Genomic DNA, 19021 nt, shown 5'->3' on the forward strand with positions numbered 1-19021 from the left:
ACAGTGGGTATACTGAATTGAAAAGCACAATATAAAATATAAAAACTTCCATTGCACAAGGTACTCATAGGAGTGCTCATGCTAGGGTTCTAGCACTCTTGATGACAAAGCCATCAGACAGTCCACTGCATCAATTAGCCAAACCTATTTGTGTAGATAACCTGTCACAAGGTGCCAATCTTCTTCTCATATGTGATAGATCTGTGAATGAGTCTGCCTGTGGACTCCCAGTATGTTCCATATACTACTGGGAGCACAAGTGGAAACCAGGACTATGTTTCTTCATACAGGGCCTGTGATAATTATAATAAGACATTAGGTCACAAAGAGCTGTTTGGCTCCATTAGGAAGAACTATATTTAGGTCCCCTGTATTATGTAATCGCCCAAAGCCCTGGGTGTGTGCATTTCCACACTGTGCTTTGGTTTGCTTTGGGTAAATCACTCTCTGTGAAGATAACAGTTTAAAATCCTATTTGGAGAGGTTTAGTGAAAGATAATAAAAGTAAAATATTCTTTAATCTCCTGCTGTCCTGACAGTCACCATATTGTTGGAATGGCTCAAGATATGACAGTGTCCCAAAAGGGGGGCAACCAGCTCTAAATTCTTACAGATCACTGTGCCTTATTTTCTCCACTCTGGGTAAAATCCTTCCAGAGAATTGGAGCTTTTTGGTAAAATGCAAATATATTTAATTATTGTGTTGAAAGGATAAAATAAAATAGTAAACATTTTATATTTTAGAAGACGACACTACAATAAAAAGTAGTAAAAACATTATACATGTCCATCATAATGCAAAAATGAATGCTGAGTGGTCTGCATGTTTTTAAAATCAATCTATTACAGCAATCTTTTCAGTTTAATGTACTATTTATATTTTGTTACAAAGAATTATATTCTGTCTGGCATTTTTATTTTAAAATGAAAATAGCTGTCAAGATTCTGTCTGAATTAATGTGCAAATCAAATCTAATACATTTACAAAAAAATGTGTGAAACAGTGTGTCTATAATGAGCATAATATTTCTGTTGTAAGATATATAATGAAGATCGGGTAGAAGAAAAGGGAATTATGTGTGCATAATACCTATATTTCATTAAAAAAAAACATTCGTCTGAGAAAATAAAACTGAATTCTGTGAAAGGGTGAGAGTTCCTTTACAAATCAATAGATAGAACTCCTATAGCAAAAGTCAATGATATTAGCTTCTTGAAATATATACTTTATATTTTGGGTGGCTGTGTCATCATTAATTTCCTCCTGTCACACCAAAATATATGGGCACATGCCACTTCTTGGAAAAGGTTGTTGGCCTAAAGGTTGCATTCCCCACAATAAGTCCACATGGGGGCATGCTAGAATCCCACATTGTTTCATGGGATTAGCTTGCTTTACCACAAATAAAAGTGAAACAAAAAGCTTAAATATTAGGTGCAAATTATTTTATTAATCAGAAAAATGTTTCCATGGATAAAAATACTTTTATCTTCATTGTTTTTCACTGATTCATGATGTAAATTTTCTTTGACGTGTTGGATTTAGATCACTGTGCAAGTTGCCTGGTCCATCCTGTTGCACCTGAATTTGAAACCATGCCCGAGTAAACTCCTTTAACTTCGAAAAATGATTCTGCGACTCTTGTACAAAAGACTCTAGAGGAAACAGACAAAACCATGTGAATGAAAAAAACCAACAAAAAAAAACACGATAAGAATAAACATTCACAATGTAATCACAATGCTTTTGCTTTGCTTTTGAAAAGGAAACAAGAGTATTTGTTATTTGGTATTTGCAGCTATGTGGAGAGGTATTACTAAGCATATTCATTAAAATATGATGAATCTGTAAACATACATGTGTTGTAAGCTTTATTATCAATTGATATCAGACCTGAAACTGCCTTAAAAATAAAGTTCGAAATTTCTTTCTGAGGCATCTCATCCTGAGTGTACACCAGATCAGTCTTCAAGCTGCCTCAAAGATATGGACTCATGCTCTCCACCCCTATGTTTACATCTTCCACACTGTAGAGCATAGCTCACCCCACTTTCCAACCCACACATCAATCGTATTGTGCCCTCAACATTTTAGTTTGCTTTTTGTATTTTTTTCTGAGGTTTATCTGCACAATGTCATTGGGTTTGTTGAAAAAAATGCTGTTCTGATTCTTCATAATCTTATTATCATCATATTATTTCTATTACCAGACTAGCACTAAAGGGGCGAGATTATTAAGTAGTAAGTGGAATGCTGGTCTTGAAGCTGTATTTTTTTTTTTTTATTAATAAAAAATTTATATTATGGACTGTCTGCTATTCCAAAAGCTATAAAAGAAGTATAGATGTTTAAGTATAATGGCTAATGGTTAATGAACTTTGGACTATAATTATATTTGAGTGTGAAGTGTGAAGCTTTTGCAAAAGTGCACAGTGTGATTGCAAACCCATTCACCCATTTGCTATCAATAACATTCATAAATTAATTAAGTTCTCCATTCAGATTTGACATGCCTCACTTCTGGGTTTGACAGAAGCTACTTAATTAAAGCCCTGAGCTCCATGGAGCCTTTTCCAGCCACAATTCAAGGAACACAAAAAGCAACTGTAACAAAAGTGAGAAAAAAGAATCCTTAAGATTTGTCTGTTTGTCTTTACACAATATATCCATTGGTCATGCTCTATAACACTCCCTTTAAACTTATACAGTAGTTCAGACACTTACTGTCCGCGGAAAGAGAGCGCGCGACTGTAAGACGCCTTTTGGTCCGCATGATGTGTCTCCTTCCGAGCCCATGGTTTCGGGACCGCATGCAATCCACATAGAGGTCCCAGAAGACTTGTGCCAGATCCCAGAACAGAGCGCTGTGCTTCCGGTTGTCCGAAGACTTCAGAAATACCATGAGGTCCCAGAAGTCGGGCACCGTGTGCGCGATTCGCGGCGTGCGCATTTCCAGCAGAAGTGCAGAAGCGCTTTCCCAGCAGCGCGGATCCGCGCGGCTCAGCGTTAACGGGTCCACGTGACCCAGGCTCTGGCCCTGTGAGGAAAGCGCGTGCACCAGCCCGAGCAGAAACACGACCAGACGCGCGCGCGTGACTACGTCATCCATCGTCTGCGGGAGTAATCAGTAGATTAGACACTCAGGGTCAGCTATCAATATTTAAGAAAAAAAGATTAACAACCACAAAAGCACACATTTATAAACAAATAACCGAATAACTACTTAAACAATTTTAAAAAGTAAGTCAAAAGTCTATAATGCATTATACACACATCAAATTCGTTTGCGCAATGGATATTTTTATTTATTCAAACCAAGCCATAAAATGTTCTCCAAATGAAATATACTACTATTAGTTTATCTATCTATCTATCTATCTATCTATCTATCTATCTATCTATCTATCTATCTATCTATCTATCTATATATTTATCTTTTTTTTTTCAGTACACATTTAAACCAATAAGATTAACTGCATTGGTTTTATATGAATGGCCTATTTGATTATTTGTATTTTCCATTGCATTACTTTTGCAAAATACTCCTGAAAGCCCAAGCAGAAAAAGATTCGCTTACCTTTGAGATGTCACCGTTAACTGGCAGGATTTGTGTGTGAACCTCCGTTACAACCCCGGTTTCATTAAGGGAGGGTGGTCACTGTATTAAAACCGTTTAACAGGGATGCTCCACGCAAGCTGATGCAAAAGCATTGTTGTGCTTCAGATCTTTTAACCTATAACTGATCAAATGATTCATTTAACCAATATATTTTCATTAGTCGGATATGTACAATTAATATTTGCATTGCATTTGTTGCATGATGTCTTTTTTGGTCTCAGACTGAGGGATTCTTGATTGCAAGCTCCCAAAATGTGTAAAATTAGCGCAGAACAATAAAGTGCAGGGAAAATAATAATGTCACAACATTTATTCTGGTACAGAGTTGCATAGATTTTTGGCAGGGATCTTGTTTTTGGGGACAGGTGAGTCAAGAGAACCACTTATTAAAGTCTTCTCAATAGCATCCTAAAAACTTTTGAAGGTCAGACATAGGTGTGAAAATGATTGCTCCTGCCCCCTTAAAAACTCTCACAATTCTAGCACGAGGATTAGCACGAGGCAACTGAGTTAATTTCACCCATGTGCGCTCAGGTAGGGATAAAAACATTGAAGTGTTATAACCCGGATACTACATCACCTGACTTTAATTTATTGCCGCATTATGTTGCTGAGCCTAGACCTGACCAACTAAAGCCACCCCAGAACATAACAGTACATCCAGATGCTTGTAGCACTATGCATGACAGGTGCATCACTTCACGCGCTTCCCTTTCCCTCTGACACGCCCATAGCTTTGGAAATAGGATTAATCTGGATTCATCAGACCAGTGACCTTTTTCATTGCTGCTCAGTCCAGTCATTATGCTTATTGCATTGTTCTTGCTTTTCAAAATGTAAACATACCCGTAGTGTCCCAAACATTTTTTCCCGAGAGTTTACCACTGTCCTTTCAGCTTTAAATAATGCATTGGACAGTTCGTAACACAATCCCAGTGATCTCTTCTTTATATTTGCTTTATTTAATGCAAGCCAGTAATTAAGACTTCTACATGCTTGTTTAAGAAATGAGAAGCCCCACAGTGCATCCGGGTTAGAATAAAGGTTGTCATGCAGTGCATATGTTGAGCTGGTTTTTACAGGCATAGTATAACAGGTTGGTTTTATTTCTAATCAAAAATAATTGTATATAACGTGTATCGATCAAGAAATATTGGTGTCAGTGTGGCTATGTTTACAGTGCAACAAGCATTTGCAAGACTGACCAGCTGTGTAATATTACGTGTAACATACGTGTGAGGTATAGGGGGGAGGTATGTTTTTTGCGGGTGTGGCTTGTGTGTGGTGCGCATATATAGAAAACCATCATAGAAAATGAAGCATTTCTTAGACATTTAGTGACTTTTAATTGTCGTAACTGTTTACTATGAGTCGTTTTTCTAAACTACACAGAGTTTGCGTCCTTGAATGCATTGAGGATATACCGTAGACCCCCCGCCCGTGTCCCGCAGAGTGAGGCAGTAAGTGCGCAATTAAGAGCAGGAGGTAGGTAGTAGGTAGTAAATGCACCCCCTCCGGCTCGCGCACTCTTTTTTTTTGCGTGCGTCGCGCTCATGCTTTTAGCGAAATGCCACGTGAATGAGTGATGGGTGCGTAATTATTGCCTAACGACGGGACCGCACGCATGGGACTAGAGAAACCTCTCAATAGCCTCTAAATGTGCATTAGAAGTCATAGTAACATGCGTCTATAAATCATTTCATCCTTTGTCACAAATGTTTGAATGGACTGAAACACTGGATTTTTCATTCATTCGGTTTGAAGTCAGAAAAGTCAGAACTATTACGGGAAAGAAGATTGGATACGTGGTCTACTATAATATTTACTGTAATCTCTCTCTCTCTCTCTCTCTCTCTCTCTCTCTCTCTCTCTCTATATATATATATATATATATATATATATATACAAAAAGTTTGGACACTGTGTAAATGTAAATAAAAACAGAATGCAATAAAGTGCAAATCTAAATAATTATAATAATATAAAAATAATAACCAATATTGTATTTACAATAAAACATAGAAAGTTGGAGAAACATTTTGCAACTAATTAGGTTAACTGAACCGACTGAGTATTGATTAGGTATAAATAGTGTATCTTTAAGAGGCGGAGTTTCACCAATCTGTCAAGGACTGTGTCTACAAATTGTGGAACAATTTCAGAATAATGTTTCTCAACATACAATTGGGACACAATGGGGCACAAGGGACATGGGTAAAAAAATCAATAATGAATGTCCTGATCTTAAGTCGTTAGATGGCACTGCGTTTAATAACAGTCATAATTCTGTAATGGAAATCACTGCATAGGTTTATTAACACCTCCATAAATACTTGTCAATGAACACAGTTTGCCATCTCATTTACAAATGCATGTTAAATCTCTATCATGCAAAGAGGAAGGCATGTGTGAACATGATCCAGAAATGGCGCCATTTTTTTTGGGCTAAAGCTCAATTAAAATGTACTGAGGCAAAGTGGAAAAGTTTGTCTGTGGTCTTTTTAGAAACCATAGACACCAGATCCTCTATACTAAAGAGGAGAAGGACCATCTGGATTGTTACCAGCTCTCAATTCAAAAAGTCACATGTCTGATGGTATGGGGGTGCATTAGTGCTTGTAGAATGGGCAGCTTGCACATTTAGAAAGGCTCCATCAATGCTGACTGATATATACAGGTTTTAGAGCAACAAAAGCTTCCATCCAGAATGTCTTTTTCAGCAAAGGCCTTGCGTATTTGAGCAAAACAATGCTACTATACCTGCATACTGCATCTACTACAATATCATAACGTCATAGTAGAAGAGCCTGGGTGCTGAACTGCCCGCCTGCAGTTTAGTACTTTTACCATTTGAAAACATTTGGCACATTACATAAAATACAAGAAAGGACACCTAGATCTGTTGAGCAACTAAAATCCTTATCAGACCTAATTTCTACCTTATTTAATGTTTCTTTGTGAAAAGAATATGGATTTATCAGAATTGCAAGTCATTGCATTCTGTTTTTATTTACATTTATATACACTACACATACATACACTCTGTCCGTATCATTTACTGTCAAACCAAAAGAATGAAAAATCCAGTTTCAGCCGATTTAAACATTTGTGAAGGGAAGAAATGATTTGTACACGCAAATATGATTGAAAAAAATATGTTTTTAAGAGTCCATTGAGGGGCTTTTTTAGACCAGTGCATGCGGTTCTGTAGTTAGGCAATAATTACGCATCCATTATTCATTCATGTGGCATATATTATATATATATATATATAGGACAGGGAAGCCTCTGTTGTTACAATTGTGGTACTTACCACATGCAACATAATCTTTCAACCATATTCACAAATCAGAGATGTCTCGTACGAGGCGTATACTTTAGTCGGCTTACAAAGTAGGAGTTCTTCAGGTCCAAGTATGTAATGTACCTTCAATTATTAGTAAGTATTTTTTGGCTAAAATATAAAAGATACAATAAAGCTAAAACGTTTGATCTCTTCCACCTTAAATGTGATTCTAGTAATGAAAGTTTTTATTAAAACAACAAAAATGATATTAAAGAGTTTCAAATGAAAGCAATGTGATTCATTCTATTGGGTAAGAATATATCATCTTATCATATTTCAATTCAACTCCTACAAAATGCATCAGATTTAAGACATTATAAGGGGATAGTGTGCAGTGTTTTTTACAGGTTAATGGTAAAATTTAGAGTTGCAATATAACTAGATCATTTTAAAACTTATCTTCTTCTCTATTTAGTTGGATTTGTGCTATGAACCATTATCATGCTTGCAGGTAAAACGTTTCATTTTGAGCAATCTTACAGAAGCTTGTAGGTTTTGGGCTAAAAAGAGTCTCTCGATCTTGACTATACTGTAGCTCCAGCTGAAGAGAAGCAACTCATTGCAGACCATGCATTGATTTGTTCATTGGGTAATTGAGCCAAACATATTTTTGAAAGTTATACCCAAAGATATTATCAGAACATGACATGTTTTGTCTAAGGGTGATTATCTGCATGTTTTCACAAAATTTTGTTTTTATTTTATTTTGTGAGATGTGATTTGTCTTTGTGAGCAAAGGTCTATCAAATTTGGTAATTTATTTACTCTTTATAAGGTCATAAATTGGACTCAAGCTCCTCTAATATTAACAGTTAGGGCTTGGAAATTTACAACAGCTGAAATCATATTCTATTACAGTTTCTAAAGGATGGCCCCTCCTTTTCATCAAGAAGGGTGTTTCTGTAGCCAGTTTTGTCTGCAGACCCGCCCTGGTGTCTTTATGCATTTACACAAAGGTTTACTAGTAAAAAGTAAAAGTTGCAATACAAAGGAAAAACACTGTGGGGAAAAAAAATAAAGAGAAAAATATGCCTTAAAATTTAAAACATTTTAAGTTTATTGATCATATATATATATCTTTTATTTAATTGAATGTCTGCACATGTACTGTGAGTAAAGGTGGTAAGTGTGTATGTCCTTTGCTCACAACAGAGAAGTTGCCAGTAATTAATGAAAAATAAAGCATTACATTTTTAAAAAGTGAGATATTAAAACCTCACCTGAAAGATCAGACAAGGAAATAATTACCAGATTTATTCCAAACCTGACACAATACATTCCCTCCTATAAAATCAAAATACATTCATTTAATACCCACAAAACCAATTTTCTGTAATATGAAGCAAAACAATATATTTAATAGTTTGGATAATATAAAAAAGAGAAGGAAGAAGAGGAAGAAGAAGAGGAAGAAGATGAGAATGCCCTTACAGGCAATCTTGGTGTATTGTCATTAGTTTATTTAGTTGAGGTTGTGCAATATTTTTTATTTCTTTTTCTCTTTTTTTGCATAGTAAATAAAAGTTGTTCTGTTGCTGACATGCACAGGTATCCTTTTGTAGTATATGTTTCTTATTGGGTTCGGGGACTGTTTTACATAGTAATAAGTCAACTATTGTGAATGCATGCAGCAAAGCAATTGCCCCTTAAAGGTTTAGCAGTTAGAGCTAAATGAAGTGCCACAAGATTGGTACAAGACCTTATCCAAGATCAAAATGAAACATGTATGTGTTTGTGTGAGCCCATATTATTCCGGGATGTCTATGAATGGTTTTAATCTTCCGGGTACCAAATTGTTCCGCACCAATAAGTCAACGTGACAGAACTTGCAGTGAACATTTGAAGAAGTTTACTTATAATTGCTTCAGCAGTGTAGACCAACTAAACTGGTTCAGAATGAGGATAAATTATGAAATATCTTCAGGCTTATACTGTATGTTAGTCACTTTTTGACTTACTGCTACATGACATCTCCGGAGATTTTGATATGGTAAATTGTCCGCAATTTTATTTTCTGTTTAATTGGAAGCCTTTAATCCTACAGAATGGGTAAGGTGTTCTCTATTAGACACCCCAAAGCCTGAAATGTTTCTTTGGCTTTAAGTCCCTGTCAAAAACCACTTATCCAGATTGATTTCCTCAGCAATCACTGAACTGATATGGATTATTATACCTACCTATCTGAAACCTATACATTTAAACCTACATATATTTGTGTTGAACTTGAAAAATTGGCTCTATGACCGTTTCAAACTATGCCTACTAAATGACATGCTCCATCAGAAGCAAAGCCTAATGATGAAACCGTCATTGTAAAATGATCTTTAGATCAGCATCTTAACTCGTTCTCTGCCTGTGCAGCAGTAGAGTCAAGTCTACTTTCTGCCTCTATGTGATATGTGTAATATGTTAAGGCCTATATGCAGCTGGGTTCAACTTGGTGTAATAAACCACTGAAGACATTGCAGTCTGTAGTGATTTAACATCTATCCCAGAGTATAAACTGCAGTTCAGTGAGCAGAACTCACCCTTTCACACTGATGTAGTACCAAAGCAATGGCCTATTTGTTCCCCAATATGTGTGAAAGGACATTTTCTTCTTTCCCTTTCAGAGGGTTTACTGCTCTTTTCTGTCAAGTATCAGTAAGCATAGGTAGCCATGCAGCCCTTTGGCCAAGGTGTCAGAGTAGCTGGTGCTCTGTGGTGTGATGAGGTGATGAGAGTGTGTTTTTTTTTATTATGAATGAAGAGGCATGACAATAAAATCAAATTGGTGATCTTGGGATTTAAAACTTGAGCTGAAAAGCTGCAATTCTACAAAACTATGTGATTTGTTATCTACTGTATACCATTTGATCTCATTTTATTAAATATTATGCTTTAAAACTCAAAAAGAGCAGCAAAAATTGTAGTCCAGCTTTAGATTACTTAAGAAGCTTTGGAGGATCATCATCCATTTTCTCCACTAGATGGCGGATGCGTTCGGGTCATACCTTCGCTTTTTGACGTTTCTTGTCATTGCGAGGGTAGAGAAAAAACAGACAAAAAAAAAACTTGAGTTAGATATACAATAAAAGCTAAAACATTGAATGTGTTCAGCATGACAAAGCCATTGTTTAGATCTCAATCCACTTTTCTTTTGTACAGCTACGCACAAACCGTCAATCTACACCTGGTTTTTGGAGATCGACAAAATCATGCAGTTGAAGCATGCACATTGCGTACATTTAGATGTACAGTATACCAGTCAGTGAATGGGTCTGCAAAAATGAACAGGAATGCTTTTAAAACACACATGGAATCCTGGCCTGCTAGAACAGGATTCATTTATCACATGACTAACTTTTGTCCAAAGAGCTTATACATATATTAATATTTTTCCAGAAGGTGTCTTTTCATAACGTCCATAAAAACTGTTGAAAAAGAAAGAAGAATGGCATTCACATGGAAGCTGAGGGGGACCATGCGTCAAAGAGATGTCTCATATAATAACATCTAATGATAAAGGTGCAGTGATGCATTTTTTTTTTATATTTCCTAAAGAAAAAGGAGAAGAATTGACATGGCATGCCATATTTTCTGAGTTCAGCCATACCAGGTCTTTGCAGTTGTATAGGCACATATCATTAACTAGTCTCTGGCTAAAGGGCATAATGAAATGCACAGTGAACCTCATACCAAACACTGACTGAGTTCAGTGGCAGATGATTATGAACAGTTCAGAATTAATAAAATATGATTTTATTAATCATATGATTACTAAAACTTCATGTGCCGCAGTGTTACCCATGCCAAGATGCTTGTATCAAATACAAGCCTGTGTTTAATCAGTGCCCAGACAGAGTAGCTTTTACGTATCTCAACTGAAGTTTTAAATTTAGCATGCATGTCAAGCTTTTTACCACACATATTCAGTTCATTGGAGGTTCTGCCATAGTTTAAATGTTCTACCTTTCCTAATACACAAATAATAAAATTAACAGGAAATGGCTCTAAGATAGATTACATTTTTAAGTTCAGAGCATTTTGTTGTCTATAGCAGAAGCCCAACTCCTGGAGTGTGTATGACATACTGATGTTGTAGTCTGCAAGATAAACACAAGCAGGCCAGTCCTTACTTAAAGCCCCAGCCTGTCCCTCCCAGCACTATGGCTGCCACCAGGATGGCTCCAGCGATGGAGCCAATGATCAGGTTGGTGGCACTAGGTCCTGTCATGGAGGGGCAGCATGGGAAAATATATATTTTTACTTTGACTAAAACTCAAACTATTTACTTTAAATGTGGTTTCTCAACATTGTTATAAAGAGTTTACAGTTACAAGGAACAATCATGTTTGTTTGCTAAAGCAGGTTAACTTCTTTGCACAAACCTGTCTACTTCTGCCCAATTAAGCAGTTCTGCTCTTCAATGTATTGAATTCTATTAACTTTTATTTGCACTTACAGCGCTATCGTAAAGCCCTGCTAATGAAAGATAAACAATTCCAAAATACATTTCATTTGTACAGAGTTAGCTGTTTGTGATATGAATATCACATTCAGAAATTATAGTAGCATGCTGTGGAAATCTAATTCCAAAAATCTATGCAAATAACGTTTGATTTTTGATTTTTTAATATGAAGCATGCCACAATCAAATTGTAATGTCATCACTTAACATTACATATGCAAAATGTGTTTATGTACAGTGTAAAATGCTAGTTTTTGCTGATAAAGTTATAAATGTGTTTTGAGAACCATACCAGATTATTAGATTATTAGACTATCTTATAAAAAGGGCAGTTGTATGTCAACAGAGATGTTATGGTTCAGTGGTTAAGGCTCTGAGTTGCTGGTTGCATGTTCAATCCCGGGCATTGCCAAACTGCCACTTTTTAGGCCTTTGAGCAAGTTCCTTATTCTCTTAACAGTTATGTCCTTTCATTTATACAAATGCTTTGTGTAAATGTGCCAACTGAGTAAAATGTATATCCAAAAAAAAAACAACGGTCAGTTCAACTCTTTCTTGGAGGAAAGAATGGCGCAAACTTTATACCAGAAACGCACCACACATTTATGGCTAAAATGTGAGACAGTGCAATTAAGAGGCCTTCAGGCCTTGAATTGTTTTTCATTTAGACTCGCATACAGTGCAAATCTGATTACTGATCAGTATCGGATCTGCCAAATCAAACATGCGGATGGTCCGCTGTGGCGACCCCTAATGGGAGAAGCCGAAAGAAAGTTTTTTATCGGATCTGTCTAGAAAATACTGTAGATTTTTAGGGTGCTATATAACCTATATAGAGTTCAGTTTTGAAACCCCACGCAATAGCTATTGATTTAAGGCCTGAAAATCAAGAAGATTAGACTTTACTGACATGAATGTCAGTAGCAATGATAAACAACACAAGAAGATGCATAGCAAAGACAAAATGGACAAGAGATTTGGAAATAGGTGACAATCAATCACAGGATACCACACAGACTTAGGAAAAAACACTCAATCACACCACCATGGTTACAAGCTACACAATACAGCCACTACACATACTGTACACACAAAGACAATCAAACACCAGCATAGGCAGGTCACTGCACTGTCACACACAGGGCAGCAGCACCACGGAAAAAAAATGCTTACTCAAGTCCCCACCCAGTTCCTCCAAACAGAACCCCCAGGGCCAGAACAGTCCCTGCTAGAGCCCCTATCAGCCTGTTAGTGGCCACATTTGCTGTGCATGAGAGAGAGGACGCATCATTACTGACCATGCTGCTCTTCCACAACAGCTTCATCTGCGGGTATTGCTTAAAGAGTGCTTGATATTTGTGGGCCATCAACTTATTTTACAAGTTAAACTTTAATCCAAGCATGGGTTTGGAATCTCTGACACATAGTACATTGTTTGTGTATGTATGTGTATGAATAAATGAAAAATAATAACAAAATAACAAACCCTTTGGCTCATCATCTTCACTAGAAGGGGGTACTTTAGGAGGGTCAGGTATGCTGCAGTCAGTCCCAGCCCATGTCACATCACACGTACACGTCGCCTCATTATTGCACACCTGTCAGCCATACAGCAATGGACACATTCGAATAATATTTACTTATATTGATATTTATAAAATCTTACATTTTGCTTAAATTTGATCAACATTATAATAATTTAACTATGCAAAATGTATGTGCATATCAGTAATATCATACAATATATCATACAGTACTGTGCAAAAGTGTGCATAAATCAAACTTCTATAAAATGTTCTACAGTGCAGTGAATTTAATCTGATAGTTAGTCATGATGAGTATTTACCCCATGGCTTGAGCAGATGCGACCATTGGGTCCAGCAGGACAGGCACTCATGTTGAAGAATTGTATGGGCAGACACTTACGGTCAAGGCACATCATGGACGGCCCACATGGTGTCCCATCCTCTACGTAACCCAGATCAGTGTCGTCATCCAATAACACGTGACCGCCACTAAGATGCAAAACAATGGCGCAAATTTAAACATCCAGTTTATCCAGTATAGCTGAGCAACAATGCATGTTGCCTGGATGCATGTTCCTCTCACCTGCATTCTATCAGTCGGCCCTGATGATTAAAGGATGTGGGTGTGATCTCTCCCTTTATTCTTCCCATGCGAGGCATTGGCCCAATGTTAGTGCACAGCAGATACCCACAGAACACATCACTGTAAGCAGAGACATTTACTAATGACTACAGGATACAGACAGACCAGAATACTGACAATGCAGTAAAAAATACAAATACTGCCAATGCAGCAAATGCAGATTACATCAGCAGCAATAGACATCACAGCTCTACAATAAGAAGGTATATTTGCAGTCACAGAGGGCAATATTCTGTATATTCTAAGTGCACATAGTAAAAATCCTATACTTCAAAAAATTCGTATTCAGACATAAATGTAACAACAGATGTAATCTTTACTCATACAGTTGCACCAAATGTAAAAAAAAAACAGATTGCTATCAATTATGCACAATTCTGACATGGATGCAAGCCTATTTTTGTTATGCAATACAATAAGTGAGGTTCAGTATAAAATCCAGTGCCACTATCTAAAATTTGATATGGCCACAATATGTCACACCTAAATGGATCTATTCTGCAGTAAATACACTTAAAAACTAGATAATACCATTTTAGTTAAATAATGATTACATTATTGTATTACCCCTTAAAAGGCCACAAAAAGGTAATGACAGCAGCACTGTTTATCTGGAGGACTACATTTTAATAAATAAAGTTATGCATTATGGTGTTTACAATACATTACATTATATTACAATACAATGCATAAAAATGCATTTTATATATACAATCAATAATCAAATTAATCTAGTTTCCCAAGACTAGATACACTGCAATGTGCACTTTAGACACTCACTGCTTTCCACATTGGATCCATTTATCTCCATCTTCCCCACAGTTCCCTTTCTCAGATCCTTCTGTGTTCAACTTCTCATAACAGAATTTCTCCGAGCCCCCAGACTCTACCCAGATGTAGAAATCAGACAGAGATGGAGGAAGAATAGTAGAAAGAGACAGTGCTTTGGAAGAAAATACAAACTTTGGGAAAGGATATTGATTTGTTTAAAATGTTTTTTTATGCCTCAAGGCATATATTTTGCTGTATCTGTGATTCAAGGTAATTGTGGACTGTGCTTTGATTCATGAAGTTAAAATAAAGATCTATGAATTGTGTGAAATACAACACTCACTTGGACCCCACACATATTTGCACTGGTTTTCTCTGGTTTTACACTCTCCACTATAGCAGCGTCCCTGTGCGGATTTAAAAAAAGAAGATACAATAATAAAATAATTAATAATACAATAAAACAAAAAAATTAATAATTAATAATTTTTTACATGCTTTAGCACTTTATACCTGGTCAAGGTGGCATAATGAGCCATCCTGTTTGTGGAGGTTAGAAGGACACTGCAGACAGAAAGACATAGCCTCAGTGAATGTGCTTTGCTGGCATAACCCTTCAAATTTTACAAAGTGCAGATTAGCAATTGGTTCCGCATGTGCACATTTAAGGTGTATTAACTGTTGTACAATATTCCTAATGAAGTGAAATTAATCTTTTTGTTATTTCATTTTATTTATATATTCAGAGCAGCTACTCAAAAAAACTGGGCACTAAAAGAGAAAAAATAAAAAAGCTAGAACTGAAAGTGGTATGCTTCTTACCTGCCCAGAGTCTCCTGAGCAGGTCTCGGAAATATCACAGTCATTCACTGCATAGCGACAGCTAAAACCTCTGGGTAAAACTTTAAGAGAAAAGGAAGGAAGACAAAGAGAGTAAAAGATAAATTGGATTGCTAGCTTAAAAGCAACCAATTCATCAAAATGTTATTTTCAAAATAGGACAAAGACACAGATGGAACAGACAATGAATCCTCCCTAAACAAGGGTGAATCAATTGATTACATGAGTCTGTTGTTAAACTCACTCACCAGACAGGTGCTGTTGCAGCAAGGCCCATCACTACAGTGTGCTCCATTTGAGAGAGAACACTTCTTGCAGCAATCCTTATAGCATTCCTACAATAAAGACAATGTTCAACCCCTTCAATTTATATCAGCAATTCTCTGACAGGCAGAAAATAAATAGTTTTTATCTGTTAAACGATATAAAATTAACATCACCCGATTAAGCAATTATTTTTTTTTAAGCAAAATGTGAAAGCAATGACTCACAGCTCTTACACCGCAGTCACACTCCTCTCCCACCTCCACATATCCATTCCCACAGTCTGTCGGCTCAAACAGCTGCACAGGTAAAACATATTACATATTACACTTTTCATGCCACAGTGAAAAAGAAATGCAAACTTTCAGCTGCAAATTTCTGTTCATCTGTGATAGGGTTTAGAGTGATTTGTGGGACTGTAAAGGCCTCACATCTGTGTCTTATTTATTTAAGGAGATGAACACGTGCTTTGTTCTCTGAATTACATGCTGCTGGAATTGTTTCAGAGTTAATATAATGAATGTGGTATTTCCATGCTGGTTTAACATCACAGAAAATCATGAGGTAGAATTAGAATTTATAATTGTAAGGTTTTTAAAGCTAAATTCAGCCTGGGCCCTTCATCTGATCACTTTAAATGCAGCGATATCTGATGGTGCATTTGTTTTGCTGAACAAAGAAGGCTTTATCTCATTTAACACTCATGTCCTACCATGTTCAGAGAAATTAATAAGCAAGTAATTACTTAACTTGTTGCAAATTGGAAGTAAATGTTGCCAATCTGCTATTGATGATCTTATTGAGGATCAATAGCAGGGTGGAAACATTTACTTCCTATTTGCATCAAGTTGAGTAATTACTTGCTTATTAATTTCTCTGAACATGGAATACACTCTGATCACTTGGAATACACCTTTAAATGATGCCCTTAAATGATCACTCGCTAGACTTTTCACAATGTACAGTTGCCAATTCACCAATGTGCAGGAAAAAACTGGAGAACCCAACAGAAAACCTACACAGACATGACAAACATGCTAAATTCAATAAATAAAGATAATAAAAATTCGAACAATTTTAGAATTGAAATAGAATGAACCCTACAGCTTTGAGCCAGCAATGATGCCAACCAACAGATGCTGTTCCACCCCCACACACAGTGTTTAAAATGTAGAATTATGCTTAATGCAAAGCTAGATTTCAAAAATCAATGTAAAAGTTTTAAGAATGATAGTAGCCATCCCTCTGCATACTTATATGCATTACAGCTAGAATAAAGATAAACAGATGAAAAACAGCTGGCAGAGTGAACAACTCTTACCTTGTTAGGCCTGTTGAAGAGGCATGATCCTCCACCTTTCAGAAGGAACTCCTTATAGTCGGAAATACTACACTTAGAAAACCTTCGTGGGTGCAGCACTCTACAGCAGAGGAGAGTAGGAGATTACATGCCAGTGCCAAAAAAAAACATTGTGTAAATGTGAAATCAATAGTCTGAGAGATATTATTTGGAGTGTACCACATCATTAGCAGGGCTGTTAAAACTGTTAGCACAATCAGGTTTATCATGATTTGACATCTACTTCCTGGTGCTAAAAAATTCTGATTGTCCATGAACCACCTGGTTAAACAATCAAACCCTGTCATCACAGTATACCCACATGCAATTATGCATTGGGGAAAAGGGATAAAAACACTTTGTGGCATATCTAAATAATTACGATGCATCTAAATAACAACAATGGTGTTAATGAACCCCCTCCGACTCCATACCCTGTCATTATAACCCCAGGTGTGAAAATTTTTAAATGTGTGTGCAATGGTAGATTAAATTCTCACCCAGTGTCCTCCATGATGCAACCCACCCATGAGTCAGCACAGCCACACTCCTCTGAGACAGAAAGCACATGCAACACACAGTGACAGATCCTTAACATGAAATATGACAAAGCAACAAAATCCACCAAGTATGGTTTTATAATTTTAAAGTCTCTATGCGTGTACATACTATTCTTGTGGGATGTAGGATCCCACTGAATGGCTAGATTTTGGGCCAGACTCTGGGATAGTGAGACAGCCACAGTCCAAGCAGATCCATACTACACATTGTACATAAACATAAAATGAAAATTCATTCTATCATATACTTTATAATTACATCTGCTGCATACACCTGTATGTTTACTAAACTAAATTGCTGCACTATTGAGCATATACAGGAGAAACCAAAACTGTAGTTTTGAATTAATTCATAACTGGAAACCTGTTTTATTATCTCACCTCGTTAACTCCAACCCCACGACTGAGTGAACACATGCCGCCGAAGAATGCAGCGCTGCTCTGACGGTAGTGAAATGTCACATTACTGTAGATACATAAAACAGACTCAGTCTCTGCCAATATATAATTACATATAAAGAAACAATTTGGCTTTGTTATACTATTAGATTCAATCTCTATCCAGCTGGTCTCTTCTACTATGACAATGTAGCCATCCTGTAGTTTATGGATTTTAGTGTCCCAATGTTTTTGAAATTGATTGTAAGTGCGGTTATGGTTGGACTCCAGGAATCGCTGCTTGTATTGATTATCCATATCAACTGGCAGTAGGTGGAAGTATACAATTTGAGGTCTGCCATACGAGAAGGGTTACTTCCTTCACTTTTGTGGTTGAACTTCACTGGTTTTCTCTGGATACAAAGAGTACACTTAACTGAGAGAATACCTCTGTATTTACAGTGATATGCAGCTAGAATCAACGTTACGTTACACTCTAGATGATGTAGCTCCCCTTAAGACCAAAATGATCAGGGAGAAAAAATTAGCAGAGTGGTATAATGATCATACACGCACCTTAAAACAGACCACTCGAAAATTAGAACGTAAATGGCGTCAAACTAAATTAACAGTATTTCAAATAGCATGGAAGGAGAGCCTCCTAAATTATAGAAAATCTCTTAGTGCTGCTAGATCAGCATATTTCTCCACCCTCATAGAAAATAACAAGCATAATCCTAGATTTTTATTCAGCACGGTAGCAAAATAAACAGGGAATAAAAGCACTGCACTAACATGCACACCATCATTAGGTAGTAATGATTTCATGAACTTTTTTAATAATAAAATTGAAAACATCAGGCAAGAAATCCAGACGGTTAATATAAATCCAAACTATTTTACAAGTAACCCTGTAGACAGCAGCGTAATTATAGCAGACAATCAACTACAAAGCTTCACTCCTATTCATGAGAATGACTTAATTTCATTAATCTCCTCATCAAAATCATCAACCTGCATTCTCGATCCCTTGCCTACAAGTTTCTTTAAACAGATAGCTCCAGAGGTAATCAAACCTGTTTTAAAAATAATTAACTCTTCCATTAGCACTGGTTATGTACCAAATCCTTCAAACTGGCAGTTATCCACCCCTTATTAAGAAACCTGACCTTGACCCATGTCAGTTGTCCAACTACAGACCAATATCAAATCTCCCCTTTATATCCAAAATTTTAGAAAAGGTTGTAGCACAGCAGTTATGCTCACACCTACTTATGAATAACA

General features: G+C 36.6%; 2 protein-coding genes across 2 annotated transcripts in view; both read right to left on the reverse strand.

Annotated features, from left to right (window-relative positions):
* Positions 1-1431: 1431 nt before the first annotated feature.
* LOC124383087 (protein FAM237A-like) lies at positions 1432-3125 on the reverse strand. Its single transcript, XM_046845463.1, has 2 exons — positions 2726-3125; positions 1432-1656 (listed from the first exon to the last, which is right to left on the reverse strand). The coding sequence occupies exons 1-2, from the start codon at positions 3108-3110 to the stop codon at positions 1511-1513; spliced, it is 531 nt and encodes a 176-aa protein (XP_046701419.1). The 5' UTR covers positions 3111-3125; the 3' UTR covers positions 1432-1510.
* A 5080-nt stretch (positions 3126-8205) lies between these two features.
* LOC124383062 (disintegrin and metalloproteinase domain-containing protein 23) overlaps positions 8206-19021 on the reverse strand; it is a 32023-nt gene continuing 21207 nt past the window's right edge. Inside the window, exons 12-26 of the mRNA XM_046845432.1 lie at positions 17741-17825; positions 17469-17559; positions 17300-17351; positions 16782-16881; positions 15688-15759; positions 15441-15531; positions 15179-15258; positions 14870-14920; positions 14700-14763; positions 14366-14471; positions 13526-13645; positions 13263-13431; positions 12903-13014; positions 11085-11175; positions 8206-9977 (exon numbers count right to left, since the gene is read on the reverse strand). Of these exons, the coding sequence (XP_046701388.1) occupies positions 9932-9977; positions 11085-11175; positions 12903-13014; positions 13263-13431; positions 13526-13645; positions 14366-14471; positions 14700-14763; positions 14870-14920; positions 15179-15258; positions 15441-15531; positions 15688-15759; positions 16782-16881; positions 17300-17351; positions 17469-17559; positions 17741-17825 (1330 nt within the window). The 3' untranslated portion in view covers positions 8206-9931. The remainder of the gene's footprint in view (positions 9978-11084; positions 11176-12902; positions 13015-13262; positions 13432-13525; positions 13646-14365; positions 14472-14699; positions 14764-14869; positions 14921-15178; positions 15259-15440; positions 15532-15687; positions 15760-16781; positions 16882-17299; positions 17352-17468; positions 17560-17740; positions 17826-19021) is intronic.

This window comes from Silurus meridionalis, chromosome 3, assembly GCF_014805685.1.
Source record: "Silurus meridionalis isolate SWU-2019-XX chromosome 3, ASM1480568v1, whole genome shotgun sequence".
NCBI lineage: Eukaryota > Metazoa > Chordata > Actinopteri > Siluriformes > Siluridae > Silurus > Silurus meridionalis.